Source organism: Vulpes vulpes, chromosome 2, assembly GCF_048418805.1.
Source record: "Vulpes vulpes isolate BD-2025 chromosome 2, VulVul3, whole genome shotgun sequence".
Taxonomy (NCBI): Eukaryota; Metazoa; Chordata; class Mammalia; order Carnivora; family Canidae; genus Vulpes; species Vulpes vulpes.
The window spans coordinates 49239900-49262606 of record NC_132781.1 but is presented as its reverse complement, the minus strand read 5'-3'; the positions used below and the strand labels follow the sequence as shown (position 1 = coordinate 49262606).

At 56.6% G+C, this 22707-nt stretch overlaps 1 protein-coding gene across 7 annotated transcripts in view; it reads right to left on the bottom strand.

The window, feature by feature from the left end:
• Positions 1 to 1978: 1978 nt before the first annotated feature.
• The window catches only part of NACC2 (NACC family member 2), a 71373-nt gene continuing 50644 nt past the window's right edge, over positions 1979 to 22707 (bottom strand). For all 7 annotated transcript variants that reach the window (XM_025982117.2, XM_072748147.1, XM_072748148.1 and 4 more), the window contains 4 exons: positions 10486 to 10650; positions 8315 to 8420; positions 7844 to 7941; positions 1979 to 6622 (listed from right to left, as the gene is read on the bottom strand). In XM_025982117.2, coding sequence (XP_025837902.1) covers positions 6117 to 6622; positions 7844 to 7941; positions 8315 to 8420; positions 10486 to 10650 — 875 coding nt within the window. In that variant the 3' untranslated portion in view covers positions 1979 to 6116. The remainder of the gene's footprint in view (positions 6623 to 7843; positions 7942 to 8314; positions 8421 to 10485; positions 10651 to 22707) is intronic.

Sequence of the window (22707 nt, the reverse complement as noted above, 5' to 3'; positions counted from 1 at the left end):
GGACAAAGGGTTGAGAGGAGGGGCTGAGGGTCTGATGCCTCAGCCAGTCTCTGTCCAGACTGCGAGGGAAGGGAGGCCAGCTGAAGGACAGGGGCGTGGGGGGGGGGTGGTACAGAGCACAGGCTGGCGGGTGCCTGGACCCTCATCCTGAAACACCTGGAGACCCCATGTCACAGGATCCCAGCAGAACTGGGTTCCAAGCCCAGATCCTCCTCGCACCCCCACTCCTAAGGCCTCAGCTGGCCCTGGACTGCCTGGGTGGGGCATTTGGAAGTCTGTGAGGGGACTTCAGGGCCTCCCAGGTGTGTGTCCCATGGCCCAAGGGTGGGCTATCTCCACCAGCCCAGGGAGGTGACGAGGGAATCCACCGCATCCAGCAGCTTGGAGGCCTGGGTGGGAAGGGGCAAGCCCGAGATGACTCCGGTCAGCTGGACTGGGGGTGGCAGGAAACAGCTCTGAAAACAAGACCAGAAGTGGCACGCTGTCCCGGTGGCCAGAGCTGGGCCTGGGGGTGGGGTGGGCACATGCATACCCAGCTCCCCAGCCCTGCCCAGCCCAGACTCCCTGGGCATTCCTGGGGAGAGACTGTGATGTGTAGATCCCAAGCCCACCATGCCCCTGGATGCAGGGCTCCCCAGTGCAGAGGGCCCCTTAGAAACCCACGCCTAACCACTTTAGACTCTGTGCCTTCTCCATGCTGGCCATGGCTCCAGGGGACCGCATTCTGGGGACATCCCCAGGAAGCAGGTCTACAGACCCCGGCCCTTGGGAGAAGCAGCTCACTAAACAAGTGAGCAAATACACCCATGGCTCAGCTCAGGCAGAGAGCAGCGGGGCAGACGTGAAGGAATCAAGGAATCGGGAGCCTGCCCCGTGGGTGGTGAGGGTGAGGTGGGGCAGGAGGGGTGCATGTGCGAGGGGGGTGAGGGGGCCCTAATCCAGGTCTGAGGGACACACTGATGCCCTGCTCACCCAGGGTTCAGGTTTCAGGGGGAGCTGAAACAAAGGAGGCAGAGATGTGAGAACCTCCATCCAGAGCTGGTCTGGTCAGATGGTGCCAACGATGGTGGGAGATGCTGTGGGGGCCACCCAGTCTCAGAGGTCCCAGTCAGGCCGGGGCACCTTCTGTTCTGTTCATTTGCAATTCTCCCTCTGTCCATCTAGGGGCAGACCCGGCCAGGAGGAGGTAGCTGGGGTGGAAGGAGGTAGCCTCACACCTGGTGGGTGGCTGGCAGGTGAGCCAGGTGAGTTGGCTTTCCCAGTTTACAGACAATAAAGAGAAAAGGAGCCCCTCCCAGGCCAGCCCAGGGCCCTCCCACAAGCATGTCACCCCCTCCACCCCTGGGCATCCTGCCCACCCAGCCCCCTGGCCCTGTAAGTTAAGACATTAGAGGAAGGAGAGGTAAGGCCCCAGTGGCGCCGGACCCCACAGCAGCCAGATCTCTGCCGCTGGGTGGGCAGTGGGCAACGAGCCTGTGGGCCCCACCCCCACCTGGTGATCCTGGGCCCAGAGGGTGTCCCAAGTCTCCCCGGGACCCCTGCACAACAGCCGGCTTCCTCCCTGGCCCCGCAGTGTCTGCCCCAGTCCCACTGACTGAGTAAAGTGCAGGCCACTTGGGTTTGAACTGACTTTATTCACTTGGGTTTGAACTGACTTTATTATTCTGTAAATGTGAATTTTACAAAGCGCTTTACAATTAACGATCACATCCTCCTGTTTGTAACTGACTTCCACCTCCTGAACTGGCTCTGCGCGCAACAGAAGCCCTGGGTTTCCTGGCCGCCCGTGGGGCGGACGTCTCTGCAGGCGGAGTGACCAGTGCAGCAGCGTCGGCCTCGGCTCAGAAGCAACAGTCTTGACTCTGCAGAACAGCAGTGGGAAGGAGAGAGGACGCACCTGCTGAGGCTAGAACCAGCTCGCTCACGGTGGGGGGGGGGGGGGGGGGGAGGTTCTAGGAAACAAACCTGCTCCACGGCATAGGGACAGTGATTTCATTTATTTATTGTTTAACAGTCGTGAGTTACAGTAGGACTTAACCCCTCACCAGACTGGACATCAACCGTCTCTTTGTAAAAAGGCTCTTTTTTCCAAACATTCCGTCCAAAGGATGAATGGTCTGTTTGCACCCAGTGCCATCCAAATGTTCAAGTCAAAAATATTTATACATTTTATACTTAGTTCTTTTTTTTTTTTTTTGTCTGCTAAAAATAGTATTGCAAGTTTTGGCTTCTTTTGACATAAAAATTACAATCATGTGCAAAACGCTAACAATGAAAGGGTTGATCAGAATTCAAGCAGGTTGTCCAATCTGAATGCTTTAGATTCTGCATAATTTTCCTTTTCAGTTTTTTTTCCAAAGAAACAAAACAAACAAACAAACAAACAAAATCCAAAACCTTTGCCATGTTAGAAACATCTTGTACCAAGCCCTAACGATCTCTGGCCGGCAGTGGCAGCGGGTAACACGTGCTCGGAGCTGCCCGGCTGACATAATGACAAATTTATGCACCAGCAACATTCTGAAACAGTAGTTAAAGCTCAAGACAGCTATGAACTCTCAATTCTGTGTTTAGGATTTACTGCTCGCAGAAGCAAACAGAGGTTTCCTTGCAGTTTTCCGTTGCTTAATGGGCCATCGGCCTCCTTCCACCAGCATCAAGATATTTCCATAAAAATAACCCATCTGAGGGGAATCTAAGCAGTAAATGGCTGGGGGATGGGTGTGAGCTGGTGCTCTGAAGGTTCCTGCCATTAAAGGGGATCGGGTCAGGGCCCCCCCTTAAACCCTGAACACCCTAGTGGCTGTCCCCACCCCCACCATCCCCTCCCAGCTCCAAGCACAACCAAAGGAGAAGGAGCTCCCACGGTGGTCCTGGCACCAGGGCTGGCACCAGGGTGGCCGGCAGAGGGGCTGCGGCCGCTCACCCACGGCCACGGCCACAGCCACGGCCGCATTGGGGGGATGGGGCAAGGCAAGACAATCGATTCAAACGCAAAGTGAAGCAACCACAGAGAACTCTGGGTGAGAGCAGACACAGTGCAGAACACAAGACAGAATTCAAGTACCGAGACGCACCGGCCAGGCCGGCGGCCCCACCGGCTCACAGTATCCGTCACATCTCCTCATCCCTGCTTCTGGACCTTCTGCGCTGCATTCCAGCCGCCTCCTGCGGCACAGCCCGGTGGCTGGGGAGGGCGGGGGAGGACGGGGGCCCAGCCGGCTGCCCACCGTGTCCGCTCCGCCAGGGTCCAGTCCCTTTCCTCCTCGAGAAGGCGCGGGTCTAACTTAGCTCTATAATAGACTCTACATAGTGTATGCATATTGCTAATAGTCAAGCTCGAGAATAAAGGTGCAGACATGTCATAAATACTGAGTGGCTTGTCTCTCGGTCTACAGGGTCTGGGTGAGTCAGGATCACGCTCACAGGACAGGATTAGTCGTCTTGTAAACAGAGGAGGGGGAGGGTCCGGTTTTCTTAATTGGTTTTCCTTGGGAAAAATGATCAGAAGATGCTAAGGCACTCTGGAAGGCCCCTCCGAGCCCAGGCCCGCCGCTGCCCGCCCCGCGGAACATTCAGGACGCGGAGGGAGCGCCCCGGCAGATACAATCATCAGCCATGCCCGTCTGCAAACGCTCTGGACCCACGTCCACCGCGGGACACATTAGTGCAAAACGCTCGGCCTGGCCCGCCTGGGGCACAGGGAGAGCTCAGAACCCATTCACATTGAAGTACTAAAGTTTCACGTATAGCTCTTGCCTTCCTTACCCAGAACAACAAAACAGACGGCGGTTATAAACAATTAAGGGACAGAGGCATGGGACTTTGTGCTGGCCTGAGCAGCGGTCAGGCCTTCTCTGTGCGGGCGCCGCCCCGCCTCCACCGGGCCAGGGGCACCCCTTCGTGTCCTGGCCTCAGGTTGGGGTTGGGGGGGCCCACTCTGGAGTGGAGGAGAGAGGGATGAGGGGAGGGAGGGAGGGGGAGGAGGGAGAGAGAGTGCGCGAGCCCTTCTGCTGACAGCCAGGACAGGCTGGCTATCTCCCCAGGGTCCTTAGGGATGGTCAAATTAAAGTGCACATTGGGGTCAGGAAAGGAAGCTGCAGAGGGTGATGGGGTCCACCCTACCCATCCTCCCCTCCATCCCCCACTGGCTGCCTGAGGATGCTGGGGGCTGGCCTCTCAGGTGCAGGAGGGTGAGTTCCCAAGTGGCCTGTAGCCCCAGCCCCACGCAGCTCCAAGCCCGACTGGGCTGGGTCAGGGAAAAAAGAGGTGGAGAGAGAGGCTCAGCTTGGGGCCAGTGGTGGGTTTGGAGCCCAGCCGGAGTGGAGCCCTTTCAGGCCCAGACTACCCCCTTGCCCACCCCCGGCCTCGGGCACAGGGGCTGAGACGAGCTCCCATGGGGCCTGCCCAAGCTCCCCTCACCCCTTTCCAGGAGCCATCGGATCTTCCTGAAACACAGGCAGGGGTCTGGCCTGGCTGGAGGAGGCCAGGAGGCTCTGCCCACAGCCCAGGTCTCCCGCAAAGCCTCTCCCAGCAGGGCAGCAGTCAGGAGGAATCTGAGTGGAAGGTGCCTAAGCCCCCACCGCAGGTTGCCTGCAGCCGGGTGTGTGTGGGGGCTCAGCTTTGTGGGTCACAGGGAGGGCTGAGCCAACCTGCGCAGCCCTGCATGCACACACAGGTGGCACGGGCTTGCTCTTGCTCTGCACCTGGTCTGGGGAGGCAGTGGGCTGGGGACAGGGAGAGGGACCAACAGACCCCTTCAAGTCTGGGAACAGAGGGGTGTCTGGTCCTGCTGGGGTGGGGTGCTTCAGGAGGAAGCAAGCCCCCGGAACAAGTGGCCAAGTGAGCACCCTCGCTTATCGAAAAACTGAACTTCAAAGTGAGCATTCCAGCTTGTAACAAACCAACACCTTCTGCGAGCCCCTCCTGGCTGCGCCCTGCCACTGCATTCCAGAACCTCAGCACCTGCCACTCCAGGCTCCCTGTGCCTGACCCCCTGGCCTCAGAGTGCACATGCCCCAGGTCTGCAGCACAATATGGGGATGCACTCCAGCCCAGCCTGGCTCCCACCCCCACCTTCTGCTGAGCGAGGCCCCTGGGCCCCTCCTTTGTCACACACCCTGGCTGCGTCTCCCTGGGACCCTCCCTGCTCCTAACAGGAGGCGAGTGGGACCTGGGTCAGGGTTGGGTGGGATGCATACACAGATGACCCAGCCCCAAGCATAGTGGGTTGAGGGCAGGGACACCAAATCCTCCCTAATTTTTTGCTCTTTTGGGTCTGAAAGTTTCAAACCATACATGAAATAGATCTGAATTAAGACAGAAACAAATAAACAAACAAACGTAATCCCAACATGGCTGAGGGCTGTGGGGCTGCACCAACCACAGGGCAGCAGGTGGCCCGGGTGGAGCCAGGTGGGGGGCACTCGGGGCAGCAGCTCTGCCTGTCGGCCCAGGTACACAAGGGGCCGTGGAGCTAAGGGTGCCGGGAGGGCCTTCGGGCAGGGTGGAACAACGAAGGTGTGTGGACTCTCCCTCCCCGCCCCACTGTACCCACACCACTACCCCCCCACACACACTCAAACACACACGCACACTCACACACGCGCTCCTGCACCCCACGCACACAGAGGACCCGGCAGTCCTGACCCCCGAGTCTCAGGAAGAGGGAAAATAAGAGGAGTTTGGCCCCTGGGGGCCCAGCCCTGGCCCCTGGCCTCAGAGGGGTGGGTGGGGTTCCCCCGCCGGGTGAGCAACGAGTGTCAGGAGACGCGTGCCCCGCCATAGGCCCCCACTCGGACTCCCAGGCCCTGGGGCCACAGGCTCTCGCCCCTCCTGGAGCAGGGTCAGGGGCCCACAGCCTGGAGACGAACCTCGCGGATACCAAAGGAGCCCTGGGACCTTCCTCGCAACTAGGTCACCAGTGGACTGATCCTTTACAGTATAACGAATGCATTTGTTTCCTTCATAAACTTTAAATACAAGCAGAATAAAAATCACATTTTTTTCAGGCAACAGTAGCAGTTCCGTAGGTAAGTGGCTTGATCACATTTGTTTGTATTAGTAACGCATGCAAGCAGCTTTAGTACCGGTCCCGCGAGGCTCCCGGCGGCTCTCTACAAGGCCCCTGCGTACGATGGCTCCTGTCTCCGGGTGGCGGCGGGCGTCTGCGGCCGGCTGGAGCTGGCGCTGCCCTGCTCAAAGGGCTGCGGGGGGCTCTGGGCACCAGTGGGCGGCGGCTCGGGTGCTGCCACCTCCTGGATGACCGAGCCGGCCCCATCCGCCTCCTCGCCCGCATCAAACGTGGGGTTGGCGGCGGCGCTCAGGTCGACATTCACAGCGTCAGTCCTCAGAGCCACGATGGTGGCTGCATCGCCCCGCCGCTCCGCGTAGATGCGCTGCTCGAACACCTGCGCTGTGGCGGGTGGGAAGTCGGGGTCGAGAGGCACACCGGCGGCTGAGGAGCCCATGACCGTGCGGTACATCTCCACGCCCTCGGGCAGCATGGACTTGATCTTGGGCAGCCAGCGCTTGCGGACACGGCGGGCGTTGGTGCACATGTCCGCTGCGATGACGTTCATCTCGCTCTCCTTGAAGCTGGGGGCGAAGTTCTGGCAGTACACTGCAAGCACAGGGTGCCAGGAGGCGGGCATCAGTGGCGAGGGGCCCCAGACGAGCCTTGGGGTCAGGGTGCTCACGTCCCTCCCAGGCCTGCACATGGTTCTCCTCCCTGCCGCCCAGGGCCCTCCTGGCCTCAGCCTGAAGACCAGTGGTCACTCTCCTTCCTCCGGCCGAATGTCAGGGGAAGAGGGGCGGGCCAGCGGCAGGGCACAGGCCAGGGCCTCTCCTTGAGCACCGGCTGGCTGTGTGGCCTTGTGCAGGTCCCTAGCATCTCCAGGCCTCACCATTCTGCTCTGAACCCCCAACCTTGGCACCAGGGCCTGCTGAGACAAGCTTGAAGGTCAGGCAGCCCGGGGCACCTGCCCACGCCCAGGCTCAGGCCTCTAGGGGCCTCAGCAGAGGCTCTTCCTCATAGGCTGGACAAGAAGCGCAGTGGAAGCCGATCAACACCCGTTGGGGCCCAGCCCCCAGCCTGGCGGAAGCAGCAGGGCCATCTGGGCACCGCCAACGTTAATGACAATGCAGCCTCTCCTTCCCCAATCGGGAGCCACAGGACCCAGCTCTGCAAGCAGCCTGGGAGCCTGACACATGTCCCCACACAAGACCCTCACGCCAGCATCAGACACACACTCCCTGTGCCTCCTCCCGGGGCCTGGCTGGCACGTTGGCTTTGGGCCGTAATTACCGACCACAAAGGTCCCTCTTTGCTCTAACACAGAATTAGTCTCATAAGATGTGTTTCCAAGGAAGTAAGACACTGTTGCGTGAGCAGATAGCCATGGGAAGGCCTGCTGGTGGCCGGTGTGGCCGGGGGGGTCAGGGGTCCTGTGGTCTGGGGGGTGCTGAGGCGGGGGGCAGCAGTTGGCTGCGGAGATGGACCGGGCTCCACCCCCACGCGCCCGGGAGCGGGAGGCAGAAGCCGGCGAGCAGATGGCAAAGGCTCAAAATAACCTCGAAATGTAAATAAGGGGTTTTGTTCAAAAAGGAAAATTAGATCTATTTCACATATTAAAATAGTTTCGCACACAGCTGAATCCATCATGCTTGGAAACGAACCAAGAATGTTAGCACCTCGAGACCTGGCTCCTGAGAGCTGCTCATTTCTCTCTCCCTTCCAGCCCTGCAGGGCCGGCTTGGCGCCAGGGAGAGGCCGCCTGCCCCAGCCGCGGTCCTGAGCCCCCAGCGCTCCTCCGCCCCACTCGGGAGACCCCGGTCCACTTACGTTTCACAGCATTCAGAACCCGGCTGTCCAGAGGCTTGCGGCTGGGGTCACTAGTGGATGAGCGGATACCAGTGCCACAGCTGTTGGCCAGAGTGTTCCTGGAAGGGTGCGGTGGGAGGGCAGTGAGGCCAGCTGGCCAGGGTGCCACAGGAACGGGGCTGGCCCACCTGGAATCCCACCTGGTCTCCCCCTTGTACTCCAGGGGTTGCGGTGTGGGGGAAGGAGGAAGGGACCCCTCTGACCCACTCATGAGGCCACGGCCCGCCAGGGCTGGGGGGCCGAGTGGGGGGTGGTCCACAGCCAGGAGCCAGGCTGCTCCCTAGGCCCAGGTCCTGTTGGAGTGATGTGCCCCCTGGCACGGGCGGACACCATGGCGAGACCTTGGGAAGGTGGGGTGCCATAAACGCATAGCTCAGTGAGCTCACGGCCAGAGGAGACCCTAGAAGCTTCTGCACCTGCTCAGGGACCCACCTGTCAAAGAAGGTGGCGAGGAGCCGCCGCAGCAGGACCTTGTGCTTCACCCCTGCACATAGGTGGCAGTTCATCAGCTGGCCGCGTGTGATGTAGACTCCGGAGCCTGTGAACACCAGACATAGAAGGGTCAGGCCCTTGGCCTTGCCACCCACAACCCGGGATGACCATGAGCTTCCCAGGCGGCTGCAGGGGCCAGAGTGGGTGCATGGTGGGGCAGAGGGCACCCTGACGTCTGCATACAGCACTGGGCAGGCCCTCGCCCAGGCCCAGGACCCCACAAGGCTGGGGATGTTGCTGCAGGCCTTCCTTGCTGTGCTGAGGCCTTGTCCCCTGGAGGAGGCAGCCTGGTCCTTGGAGAGCTGTCCCCAGATCGCCCTTCCAGCCCCAAGGGAATTCCGTGCTTGGTCCTGGGTCAGAAATACTCCTTGCCTCACCATCCATCACCCAAACCAAAGCACTTTGGGCTGTGGTGGGGAGCTGGAACCACGGAGGCAATAAGCCCAGCATCAGTGGGGAGCCCACAGAGCTGCTGACCCTGAGGAAGCCTGGCCAGGCCCAGGTGCCCTGTGGGGCCTGGAAACATGAAGGCCCGAGCTAGCGGGGGACTGTGCCTGCTGCCGGTCGCTGGTGTGGGGTGGCCTCTGTTGGGCCGGACACTGCTCATGGAAAAAAGAGCATCGGGGGGCACTTGATGGGATGAGCACTGGGTGTTATTCTGTATGTTGGCAAATTGAACACCAATAAAAAATAAATTTATTATTAAAAAAAAAAAAGGAAAAAAGAGAGTCTGTAGGTGCCAGACGGTGCCCCCCGACTCTGGACAACGGCGCGGCAAACACCAAAGGGCACATGCACAGGGTCCTTGGGCCCTCCCCACCGTCTCCTTCAGGCGTCCACCATGACCCCCGTTGTCACAGACCATGTTCTGAATCTCGTCAGGACAGAAAACAGGAGTGGGGAAGCACAGTGGGAAGGTGCGGGGAGGTGCTCAGGCCTGAGGGGGCCCTGGCTCAGTGCCTCAGGGCCAGCTTCCCCTGTGAGCCACGTCACTGCCCAAATGAGCACGTAGCTGTGGATGGAGACCACCGCCGGGGCGCCGGTCAGTGTGGTCTGACCATGCTGGGCCACGGCATATCAAGTGTCCCCGAGGCCCCCGCCCGCCTGGTCATGTCTGCAGAGGCTCGAAGCCGACAGCAGAGCAGGTCGCCCTGAGCCAGACGGACTAGACACCCTCTGTGTGGGGAAACCCGTATGAGGGCTGGGGCACAGTGGGGCCTGGCAACCTGACGTCCAGCTGTGGGTCGGGCCAGACAAGGTGGCCAGGCCTCGCCCCTCCCAACCCCAGACCCCGACAGACAAGAAGCCACTCTTCCGGCTAGCTCAAAGGTGAAGCTGCCCCTCTCTGCCCTGCTCTGAAGCACCATCTGGGACTGTGGCTCCCAGCAGAGGGACGGCCAGGAAGAACCCCACAGTGCTGCCCTGGGGGTGGCGATCAGGAGCCCCAAACAGGGCTGGGGGGGGTACCCAGAGCCTCACACAGGGTGCACGCCAGCACCGAGGAGGAGGGACAGGGCCGTGGGGTCCTGGCCACCCCGTGGGGAATCCTCTGGTGACCCTGGGACCAGCTTGGGTCACAGCAGTGGCAACTTTCCCGAGAATAGCCTTAAAAATCTGCCAGAGGCTGCAAGGCCTGACGAAGCCCAACACTGGAAAGGGGAGTATTCCTGACAAAGGCACCTGGCCCTAATGGGCTTTTGGACTGTTTGTTTTCACAGAATTCCGTTTCTGACTCGGAACCACATTTAGGACCTTGGTGGTTACCCTCCACGCTGCCACAGGACACTCTGGGGGCTGCAGGAGGGGCTGGCGCACTGCATCCCATTTGGATTTATCTGCCACCTAAATTAAAACACTATCGTGACTGCAGCCCCTGCCAATCTGATGCGCGGCCAGCCCAGGGGATTCAATTAAAATGCTGAATTAATTCAATTGAATAACTCCTCTTAATGACACATTCTTCTAAAAGGAAATTAGAGGAAATTTAAGATGTTCTATCTTCTTTTTTTTTTGAGTGATTAGTGATGAGTACATTGTTCACAGCTCTGAAGAAAAAAAAACAATAAGAGGGCATTTGCATACAATAGACAGGGTGGGGAGAGACACTTCACCTGCCACCAGCTCCAGCTTCTCGCCAGGGTCCCCTTCTGAGTAGAGCTTGGGGTGGCAGCGGTACCCAATCTGGCTGATGAGGCTGGCAGGCAGTGCCACCAGGTCGCGGCGGATGAGGACACACGAGCGGCTCTCCAGTGGCACGGGCTCTGGCTTCTCTTGTACTGCCGGACACAGACCCGATCGAGTTAGGGGTGTTCTCAGGCCAGGACAGGGACGGAGTTCGAGAATGCCCCTCCTGTCCACCCAGGCCTACGTCAGGCCTGCTCCATGCCCACCCTGCACAGCGGGCTGCACTGCTCCATACCCACCCTCTGTCCTCTCTCCCTGCCCACCTGGTCCTGACCTCTGCAGGGAGGACCAGAGCAAGTAAGTGAACAGAAGAAGGCAGGGGAAGGATGCCACCCCGACCTGGAACAAGTTGTGAGGGCCCAGGAGACTCCCGGGAGGCATCCAGCACACAGAGGCCTGCAGACGAGGCGGGAAGGGGGACAGTGCACACAGGGAGGCTGAACAGAAGGTGGCCTGGCTGGACCCATGGTCTGATAAACCAGTGGAGCAGCACCTCCACCGGATGGAGTGCAGGTTGGGAGCACTGTGCCCCTAGCCTGATGGCTCCCAGCAGCCCCATCCCACAGGAGGGGCACTTCCCCAGAGGGTGCAGCGTGTTGCCTGGATGAGACACTGCTCTATAAACACCTGACGGCAATAAACAAACAAACAAATAAACAAACACCTGACGGCGGTTGAGCCAGGCAGTGGCACATGTGATGTCCCCGACCCTCCAGCCTGCCTGGGAATGTTTCTGAGAAACCACTGCCAGCGGACAGTCAGGGACCCTTGAATGTACCCACCCTGGCACTCTGACAAGGCGGGGGCTGAGGCCCCCTCTGACATCCCTAAGCCACATGGGAGCATAAGAGCAGCCAGCCATGGACATGGAGGTGGCCGCTGCCCCCTTTCCCTGTGCTGCCTGGAGGCCCCCACCCTCCGACCTCCCCTCTAGGCCGGGCCTGGCTATGGGAACCTGATCTCCATTCATCAGGCTCAGGGCAGGTGCCCTGGGCCAGTGGTCCTGTCCTCTCTGCACTGCAACCCTGTGGGCACTGAGGGTGGGAAGGCCACAGGCCTGGGGAAGCCACGTGGGGGCTGCTGCAAAGGGGCTTCAGGAGGGGGGCGGCAAGGAAGGGTCCTGGGCAGACACTCCCCACCCCCAGACTCTGGAGTAGCCACTCTAGACTCTGGAGTAGCCTCAAGCTCCTGAAGGGGAGCAGCAGGGGCCACCCAGCCCCCAGGACAGCCCCTCCAGAGAACCAGGTGGCTGGGCTCGGGGTGAGGACGGGCCTACAGCTCCAGCCACCCTGCCCCAGGTCAGAGCACAAGTCAGAGGGCGGCACCTCCCACCAGGTACGTGTGGGGCATGCGGACGGGCGGGCGGGCGGATCAGCAGAGAGCAACAGAGAATCTTCCAAACCTGGAACACCCGGGGGCTCAGGGAGCAGAGGAAAACAACCCGGATGATATTTTAAAACATAATTACCCGCCCGCGCCCCCCACACGGTCGGCTGTGATTACACACGCAGACGTAGCGCCAACGCCGGCGCCGTGGCATTTACATAAAGAGTGCTCACCAGCAGAAATAACGCCATCCACGACACGTCCTGCCGTGTTTCTCTAAACAGCAGAAGTTGTTTGCGCTCCGCACGCCTGCCCCTCAGCCCCTCAACCCCCCAGCCCCAGCCTGGCTCTGAGAGCCAGAGACAGGCAGATCCAGAACATCCAAAAGAGCCTCATCTATTTCTGCTCTGCTGTGAGCCGGATACTGCGCCAGCTAAAAATACCCAAACCCGAGTGGTGGCTCATCTGGAAAGGTGCTCCGAATTCCCTCCCCGCCCCTTCCCTGGCCCTAGATCTCCAGCCACCGCCCCTGCAGCCCACCGCTGAGCGTCAAGGGCTCCTGCTTCCAGGGAGCAGAGGGGGAGGCTCTGGAGACCTGGGAGAGTGTGTGCAGGGAACACGAGGGGTACGGGGCACAGGTGCAGGGGGCATAGGGGTGTGAGGGGTACAGGGGCATGAGGGTATGGGACATAGGTGCAGGTGGCATGGGGGCACTGGCATGGGGATGTGGGGGGCATGGGGACGTGGGGCCCCTTGCGCATCCCTGTGGCCTTTGGGCAGGCGTTTGGGGCCCTGACTGCAAGTATGCTGGAAGGCCACTCAGTGGGCTGTGGGCAGGAACTTCCATCTTCTCCATCAACGGCCTCGTTTTTAATGCCTCCAGGACTATGGGCTCCAAATATTTTGGCACCATGGAATTGGGGGGAAAACACATGAAAGAGCAGTGAGCTGTTTGTACCAAGAGGGGAGTCATCGCTTTTGATACAGGAAAGGTGAGTCTGGGTCCAAAAGGCCTCTATGGAAAGATCTGGAACAGTAGGTGATCTGGGCCAAAGGGCAGCATCCAAGGACAGACCAACAGTGTCCCTCAGATCCCTGGACAAAGACAGCCATGATCACACGCGAGGATAGACCCTGCAGGGACCCTGGGACCCCAATGAGGACCCCAACTGCTCCCTGACTCGGTGATGCTGTGGGAGTCCAGCCGATGCGGAAGGATTGGGCCCTTGGGGACATTGTGCTGTGGGAGATGAGCCCCATGGGGAATCCTAGGTTATGCATATTCCAGTGATAAGACAATCCTCTTGAAAGGATGGATGGTATCTGTGGGAGACGCTAGGTGGTCCTCATCTGGTGGCATGCGTAGGCACATCTAAAGCCCACGCCGTGAGATTCATCGCTCAATCTCAGTAAAACCGGTGGAAAGAACCAATGAGGGCAGAGCAAATGAAGCAGGTCCACGGGGGCCCTGGAGGGTCGCTGGCCTCCACTCTGGCACTTTCTCAGCTTCCTATGGCCCACTGGCTGGGAATCTGGAGAAGGCGCCAGACCCTCTGCCTAAGCAAACATTCCAAGCCCCCAGCCCACAGGGTGCTACATGTCCCAGGGCCTGGGGTAGGGGGTGACACTCTGTTCCTGTTTCCAGATGCAGGTGCACCTCAAAGACACATAGGCAGCCTCCCCTTGGTAGGGAGCCCCCACCAGTGTGAGCAGCCACAGCAGGTGACCAAGCCCGCTAAGGTGGGGTATGGAGGAGGGGACACAGAGAAGGGCCTCCCATTCTACAAAATCACAAACCACTCATCAAAACGGCAGAATAAGAGAACAAAACCCTTGTCCTGATTATTTAGGAAAATACAACTTGGGATCCCTGGGTGGCGCAGCGGTTTGGCGCCTGCCTTTGGCCCAGGGCGCAATCCTGGAGACCTGGAATCGAATCCCACGTCGGGCTCCCGGTGCATGGAGCCTGCTTCTCCCTCTGTCTGTGTCTCTGCCTCTCTCTCTCTCTGTGACTATCATAAGTAAATAAAAAAAATTTTAAAAAATATATAAAAAAAAGAACATAGGACGACGTAAAACCCCACTTCACACCTACGCAGCGGCTGAGCCCGCCAACCCCAGGCATACTGAGGGCACTCGCACACGGGGACACAGCTGTGCGTCCCCCAGGGAGCCAGCAACCCCAGCCCGGGGACTGCCTCCCCCAGGAGAAACAGGAGATGGAGACAGTTCGCACAGGCCCTGAGCAAGGATGTGCATGCCAGCTCTGCTCACACATGCCCCAACCAGGACACAGCCCCACGCCCTGCCACGGCAGTGGACACACGGCCCAGGCACCCGCACATGGGTCACTGTAGCACACTCCTCAGCACCAACAGCTGCTCGGCTCAGGGAATGTCAGGCTCAGTGGTGGGATAGAAGGGGCCAGTCGCACACGTGATGCGCCGGATGACCTCCTTCATAGGACACAGTCCCTAAGGTGATACTGTGGGGACAGGTCAGTGGTTGCCAGGGGACGGCGTGGGGGTGAGTGTGGGGAGCCGCGTGGATGGGTGACAGAGCTGGTCTGCGTGAACACCCACCACAGTACCCCTGCGTCCAGGCTGCCCGCCCCTTCCCTGCATCTGCAGGCTCAGCACCAGGCAGACCAGCAGTTCAGGAAGGGCCACACCCGGGAAGGGTGTTTGTCCGTGCCTCTGAGCACAGCAGTGTCAGCATCCCGGGAATAGCGCAGGTGGTGCTTCCTAAAGGTGTGTGTGGGCCTGGGGGGGAGCGGCAGGGATCAGAGGCGGGGTGACAGCACCGATGGCCATTCTTCCCTGTGGAGAAAGACAGACGTGCCACCAGTGTAGCCAGGTCCCCGCCGAAGGCAAGGTGTACTCCACTGAAGGCAAGGTGCACCCCATCTCGTGGACGCTCAAGGGCAAGGGCAGAGCGCATTTCAGAACCCACCACATGCGACACACTGAGCGTAAAAGGACAAGTGTGGTGGGGAAAGCCCAGAAGAAAAATACAGGTGGTTGTGAACAAATAAGAGGCTGGATGCAGGGAGGATATGTGTGCAAACCCCACTGCCCGGAGCCCCGGGAGTCAAGACAGAAAGGGAGACGGTGGGCCTCGGTGTCCTTGTGCTCAGAAAGGCGCAGCTGCAGGGGAGACGCAGAGCCGTGACAGCTCGGCCCCCAACAGCACCCAGCGCAGCCCTGAGCCATGCCCCTGGCCGTGCCCCTGACCCCCTGGGTCCCAGCTCAGAACATTCGAAACCTGCTCTGGGGATCTCCCCATCCAACCCAGCCCACCCCAGTCAATCCTGCCACCGATGCTGCTGCCCTGGAGCCCAAGGGCTCTGCTGTTTTTGTGTCTAGCATTGGAGTCTAGCCCTGGGGGACCCTGTGAAGTCTGCAGCTGAGGTCCCAGCAAATCTGGTGGCCGCTCTCACTGCTGACCTGACTATATTCCTCTCTGTCCCTCCGTTGGCTCCTGGGACTCATCTGGCGCTGGCCACGAGATGTATGCAGCCTCCCTATCCACCCTGCATGGATCACAGCCCATGACACCAGGTGACACTGGTCGCCATGAAAACAGAGCAGAGTTCTGTGTGCCCTGGGAGCATGTGTATGTAAAATGCACACACACTCCATATGAAGACGAAACGCTGGGTTGCTGGCACTCTGGGAGAAAGAGGGAGGCAGAGGGACGGGTGGAAGGACAGCTTTCCCCAGTACGATCTTTCTACACTGTTCACGATGATGAGCGTATGAAACTATGAAACTATGAGCGTATGTTAACTAGAAATAAATGCATTTAACTTGTAAGGTTGTCTGTGTGGCGAGGAAGGAGTGGTTGCCTACCAGGAATGACTCCTGAAGTTGCATCAGAATCAGCTGCTGGACTTTCAGGGCCAAGACCCCGAGCTAAGCGGATGGCGGCTGTGGGGCCAGACAGGTGGGTGGGGGCAACAGGCCTGGAGCATGCAGCCCCGAGCAGCCATGGCCAGGGGGACTGCCCGGCTTTCCTTCAACTTCCTCCCATCATGAAGCAGCACATGTGCAAGACCAGATTCAAAACAACTACAACCAACAAACTAAAGACAATTCAAGAATTTGGTCCCTGTACAAGATAAACAGATATCAGATTTTGGGGCCCGCCAGGAGGTGCTGCAGGGAATCCCAGAATTGGCTGCAGCACCGGCACCAGGCACCCCACCAGCTCCAGCCCAAGGCCTCTAAGGACAGACCCTCTTCAGAGTAGCACTGGTGGGAGCTTCCAGATGTTTCCATACACTGTCCAGCGTTCACTAATAAACTACTGGGAACATGGGGAAATGAGTGATAAAAAGCCAATTTACAAAAAGACAGGAGATCAGACCCACAGGTGATCCATCCGGGACAATAGCCGCCACCTGTGAACCGACTGGACACAAAGGAGAACTTTACCAGAAAACCAGAACTGATACAAAGATTTGGACCCTGGACACAACATCTGTGTCAAATAACAGGACACAGAGCAGGTGACGAGACTTCTGACCTGGGAAATAATCCAGATGGAAGCAGAGAAAGGAAACGGAAATAGGAGAGTCACCAGAGAGAGTGAAAGTGAAATGGAATGTGGGGAAAGCCCGACCCATGTCCCAGGAGCCCAGGAGGCCATGGTGACCAAGAGGTCCAGGCTGTGCAGGGTTAAGTCTAAACACCACTACTGACACGCCCACGGAAGGGCTGGAGGCCCTGAAAACACTCCCAGAACTAGGTGCGTAGACGGGAGGCCTGGGGATCCTTGAAGGAGAAGTGTTGCCAGGACAGATGCTGGAGAGAGCAACGTACAAACCTAGAGTAAAAAAAGGGGAAATAGAACCAAACGGCTGATTAACCAGAAAGAGGGAAAAGAGAAATGCAGTGGATTGGCGGGGACAGGCGGGACATCCTAGGATGGGAGAAGAAACCCAAAGTTATCACCAACCTCATGAAATGTAACCAGACTGTGGTTCCAACAAGATATTGGGGTTTGTTAGGCCCGGATCAGAAACCAAAACCTGAGACAACCTGAAAAAGAGGCAAGGAAAGGTCGAAAGCCACATGCAGACCTAGCACGTCCACCCCAATGGAACATGCAGATGCTCCTGGCATGTTGTGGAACACGCTGGGATGGTAAGAGGGCCAACTCAACAGGAAGAGAGTGCCGAACCCGAAGGAGTGTGCAATTATTAATTACTGGTATGGTTTATTAAGCTGAACGACGCAATTATGTTTTCCAGCGCAGGCGGAACATGTGCTGGGGAATAAAGTAATTCTTGCCACCTCCAGAGCAATGAGCTTGTCTGAATATTCTATGACCTGGGGAATTTCATTCAGAAATTACAACAATGGACACCTGGGTGGCTCCGTGGTTGAGCATCTGCCTTCAGCTCAGGGTGTGATCCCAAGGTCCTGAGATCGAGTCCCGCATCAGGGATCCTGCTTCTCCCTCTGCCTGTGTCTCTGCCTCTCATGAATAAATAAATAAAATCTTAAAAACAAAAAGGAAAATAACACCGCACAGGATCCTACAGGGCATAGGGCAGCAAAGTTTCAATGTAAAGAAGCTGCTTGGGCCATATGCCACTTGGGGTGCATAGCTTTCTTTATGTTTGCTTTTCTTCCTTTAAAGATATACATGGCATCCAGGGTCGTGGGCTGCAGGCAACTCACAAGGGGACGGATCTGCCCACGACACAATGTGATGCCCCTGCTACCAACATTAAGAGGACCTTAAGGGTATATCAGGGACAGACTGACTGACACCAGTAAGTCAGAAGACGAGATGCAGCCAGCAAACATTGACCTGTGAGCAACGGTGAGCATGTCAGAAGCAGCCTATGTCACACCAGGTTACTGAGAAAGGATAGTCATTAAGAAAGCAGGAAATATGGGATCCCTGGGTGGCGCAGTGGTTTAGCGCCTGCCTTTGGCCCAGGGCGCGATCCTGGAGATCCAGGATCGAATCTCACGTCGGGGTCCCGGTGCATGGAGCCTGCTTCTCCCTCTGCCTGTGCCTCTGCCTCTCTCTCTCTCACTGTGTGCCTATCATAAATTAAAAAAAAAAAAATTAAAAAAAAAAAAGAAAGCAGGAAATAATTCTTAGTTCATTTCAGAAGGTAGAGAGACCCTGACAGAGAGACAAGAGACACTACCTCAAGGAGATTTAGATGACACGCCCCCTGCGACTGGTGGCAGCCTGTCAAACTGACCTGACCCGCGCAGCACTGACCTCGGCCTCTGGGTCCTGGGTTTGAAGCCGGCTCTGATGTGGCTGTGTCTACACAGGCGCCCATACTGCGTGTGCTCCAGAGCACATCTAATAGGTTGCCTGGTGTTGAGGGTGCAGCTCAGGATGATCAGTGCCACCCGAGGTCCTTGGCCCAGGCTCCGACCAGAGCCAGCGGTTCCCCTCAATTTGCCAACGGCTGGACGCCTGGCCCTACACATGCCTCCTCTGCCCGACGCCCCTTCCAGGAGACAGCCCTGGGGAGGGCCTCATACCTCAGAACAGTCACCCAAAACGGGAAAAAAAATCAGGAAGCTGAATCCAGAGTTTCAATCACAACGAGGCTGAACATATTCCAAGAACGCGAGTTTTTGGTTTGGTTTTGTTTGAATATTCAAAGAAGCTATCTCTGTAGTTCAGAAAAGTAGGAGAGCAGAAGAGGAAAACTATACAAGCATTTTAATATTTAGAGACAAGGCTTCTGTTAAAATTCAACACGTACTTAACGAAAAAAAATACAAAACAAAACCAAATGCTCTGAACCTAGCAAAAGAATGTGTGTAATCTCATAAAGTACACCACAAACGCCTAGAGCAAATATCCTACTTAAAGATGAAATATTGAAAGCCCTTCCTGAATTTGGAGATGAGACAGGCTGAGCCGGAAGCTCTGGGCAGTACAGTCGGGCAGAAAGGAAGTAGCATGGTCAGGAATAGAAATAAAACCGCCACTGCTAGCAGATGCCATGGCTGCACACAGAGAAAATCCAAAAGAATCTGTAGGCAAACTATCAGAATTATGTAAGTGGGCTGCGGCCAGATATTTTTTAAAATAATAAATCCAATTTGTTTCTATACACAATAGCAACACCCATAAAAAAGTAGAAGAAACTTAAACAACCACGTAGAGACAAACAAAATACGAATTTCTAGGAGTTAATCTAACAACACACATGTGCGGAGGACAATACAACAGCCCCAAGAAAAACCCGAAGATGTCAGTAAGTGGAGGGAAATACTCAACACCGTAGGATCTCCATGCACCCCCAAGCCTGACGGAGTCGACAAAATCCCAACCATGTTCTAGCAGGTATTTCTGTGTGGCTTTCGACAAAAGGACTCTAAAAGGCATACAAGGCATGCAAGGAGCAGCAAGGCAGGGCAACTGTAGGGACAGAACCAAAGAAACAGACCTTCCGAACCTTACTCAGTCCTGCGGGCGGTGTGCACCAGGCCTTCTGCAGGTGCATGTGTAGTGTGCAGTGTGGAGGTGGCGGGGGGGCGGGGGATGTGGAACTCAGGTGCACTCGTGCACTGCACTTACCTCTGGAATACGACACGGGGTGGCGTGGCAGGATGGTGTCAGAGGAGGCAATCTCTCCCCCATGAAAAGAGGCGGGCCCACTGGAAAGTCAGGTGGGGAAAAAAGCAAATCTTGGGCCTCATATCCCACCCCATTAAAAAGCCAATTCCAAAAAAAAAAAGCCAATTCCAGACGTCCCGCAGATGCACAAGCCTTTCGTTCAGAAACAGAAGTGTCAGAATCTTGTCTGTCAGAAGGAGAACAGACGTAAGCAGGGGAGGCTGGGAAAACCCTGGGGCTGAACTGGATTTGGAGATAGCAGCCTGAACTCGGGGCCACCCTAAGCACCACATAGGCCACCCCTGGACGTCTACTCCCCAGTCACTTTTTTTTTTTTAATTTTTATTTATTTATGATAGTCACACACAGAGAGAGAGAGAGAGAGGCAGAGACATAGGCAGAGGGAGAAGCAGGCTCCATGAACCGGGAGCCCGACGTGGGATTCGATCCCGGATCTCCAGGATCGCGCCCTAGGCCAAAGGCAGGCGTTAAACCGCTGCGCCACCCAGGGATCCCCCACTCCCCACTCACTGAAAGAAAGAGCAGCCGGGTCCTGGAATATTTGCTGAACAAGACAATATGAGAAATGCTTTAAAAACTCTCTATCCTAACTAAATAAATAATAAATGAAGGCACAACATAAACAAGTGGAGGATGTGGGGAAGCCGTGCCCTGATGATGACAGTCAGCTAGCAAACAGACGGGTGATGGAGCTGGGAGTGACCGTTCTGCGACCGTAGGGGCTGTCATCAATCCCAGCAGGAATCCTGGGCAGATGCTCAAACTGCTGGTGGGGATGCCCGGGTGGCTCCGTGGTGGAGCATCTGCCATCAGCTTAGGTCATGATCCCGGGGTCCCAGGATCGAGTCCCATATCAGGCTCCCTGCAGGGAGCCTGCTTCTCCCTCTGCCTGTGTCTCTGCTTCTCTCTCTCTGTGTCTCTCATGAAAAAATAAATAAAATCTCAAAAAAAAAAAAAAAATACTGCTGGGTGAAAAGTGTGGGTGATGCACTGTGTCTTCCCACAGAGGGAAAAGCACGACGTTTGCTGGCAGGGGTCACCGGTCATCACCAAGAAACCAGACGGTCCCAGGCGCCTCCTGATAGGACATACTGGGAGGCACCCAAGAGTGGTTTCCTTGGAGTTCCAGCCAAAAAGCACAACCCAAGCCCCGTCACACAACAAAACCTGACAAACCCAAACAGAGGGACGTTCTGCAGAACAGGTGAACTGTGCTCTCAGGAAAGGACCGAGAGCGAGAAACCGTCCCAGACTAAGGAGAGGACAAGGGATCGCCACCAAATACTGTGCTTGCTCCTGGCCTGAGCATGGGCTCAGAGACACAGCAGTGCTGCAGGACAGCGAGGGGACAACAGGTCCCCCAGGCACGGGAGGAGCCCCACACCCCAGCAGAGCCTCCGCAGCTCTGAATGTGCTACTGCATTCATGTGAGAATGTCCGTTTGCAGGAAATGCCCAGCACTGGGGGGCAACGGGGCTCACTTTCTGCAGCCTGCTCTAGGATGGTTCAAAAATCCCACAAACCTACCCCCTTCCCCTCTGTAAAAAGAGAAATGGGACAGTGGAGTGACTGGCACATTATGACCCGTGAGCGTGTCTGAGTGGAGGGTACCCAACCCAGAAACGTTTCTGTACATTTAAAATGATTTCAAATCAAAGTGGTTGGTTTTCTCAAGGAACACAGAGAGGAACATCTCCGTCACCTCAATGTGGAGGAAAAAAAAATCTTTCAACAAAATATAAAGAGTGATCACGAGAAAAGGTGAATAAAGCTCCCATGTATGGAGGGAGTACAGGATGGTGCCAGGGGTGGGGGCTGTAACCCAGTGACTCTAACATGACCACACCCGTGGAATCATGCAGAAAGTAGCCCAACGAGGGGGAGGTAGGCAGCCAAACTAAGAAGCAAATGGAGCTACGGAAAAGATGGGTGACCGTGGAGAACAGCAATGGAAATGATTCACTCAACAAACGGGGCCTCGGTGACCTCAGGGACAAAGGCACAGCAATTGGAGCTCCGGGCAGCGGGGCATGACGTCACCTGAAGAAAAGCCTGCATCCGCACAAGTGCCCGAGAAGCTCCGCGAACTGCAGAAGAGCACGGAGGCCTGCGATTTTCTAGGAGGGAACCCAGGGAGAGGCGTCCATTAACAGCGGGAGGCGAGCTCCGGCCTGGGACTCAGGCAGACATCCATGTGGAAGTGGACAGGGTTCACCCCACGGATAATCCACGTCACTAGGGCAAGACCTTTCTGTGAGTTTCCAGGATTCCTTGCTGGTCTGTCACCAGGAACATGAGAAATGTCAAAGGAAATTCTTTGAGCAGAAGAAAAATGATACCAGGTGGAAACTCAAATCTACACAAAACAAATATGTGGGTAAATATCAGAAGGTTTTTCTTATATTTTTAAAAAGTTTTTTTTTTTAATTTTATCTATTTGAGAGAGAGAGAGTGTGTGTGTGTATGTGCACGGATGGGGGGCAGAGGGAGAGGGAGAAGCAGGCTCTCCACATGGGACTTGACCCCAGGATCCCGGGACCCTGACCTGAGCCGAAGGCAGACGCTTCGCTGCCTGGGCCCCCCAGGCACCCCCAGGTTTTTTTTCATATTCTAAATTTCTTTGAAAACAAACTGGATATCACATGAAAGAGACAACAGAAGCTTGACCCGTACCTCACGCCTTATGCAAAAATTAACCCAGAGCGGGGCCACAGAGCAAAGTAAAACCCAAAGCTGCAAGACATCTGGAAGAAAATGTTGGGGAAAAACCCTTGTGGTCCTGTGAGGTAAAGACTTAGATACAACGAGAGCACAATCTGTTAGAGAAACACAGCTGACGCTGGAAGGAGGCAAGGGTGAGCGGCCCTGATGCCATGGAAAATCCACGTGTGACTCTGACCTGTTAATTGTGGCAGCCCACAGCTGACCAGAAGCCTCGCGGATTGTGCACGGCCGATTAACGCCTATTTGGTGTGCTGCATGTACAACGTACCGTCTCTTACTGCAAAGTTCGCTGGAGGAAAGAAAACGTTACTGGAAAAATGAAATCCTAAAGATGGGAAAATACCCTTTACAGCAAAACACCCATGCGGAGGGGAGTCTGAACAGTACCAACTCAGATTGTTCAGGGTCAACTGGAATTAATCGCTCAACTTCAACAATGTTAAAAAACATCTAAAAAGTGTTTTTAAAAAGAT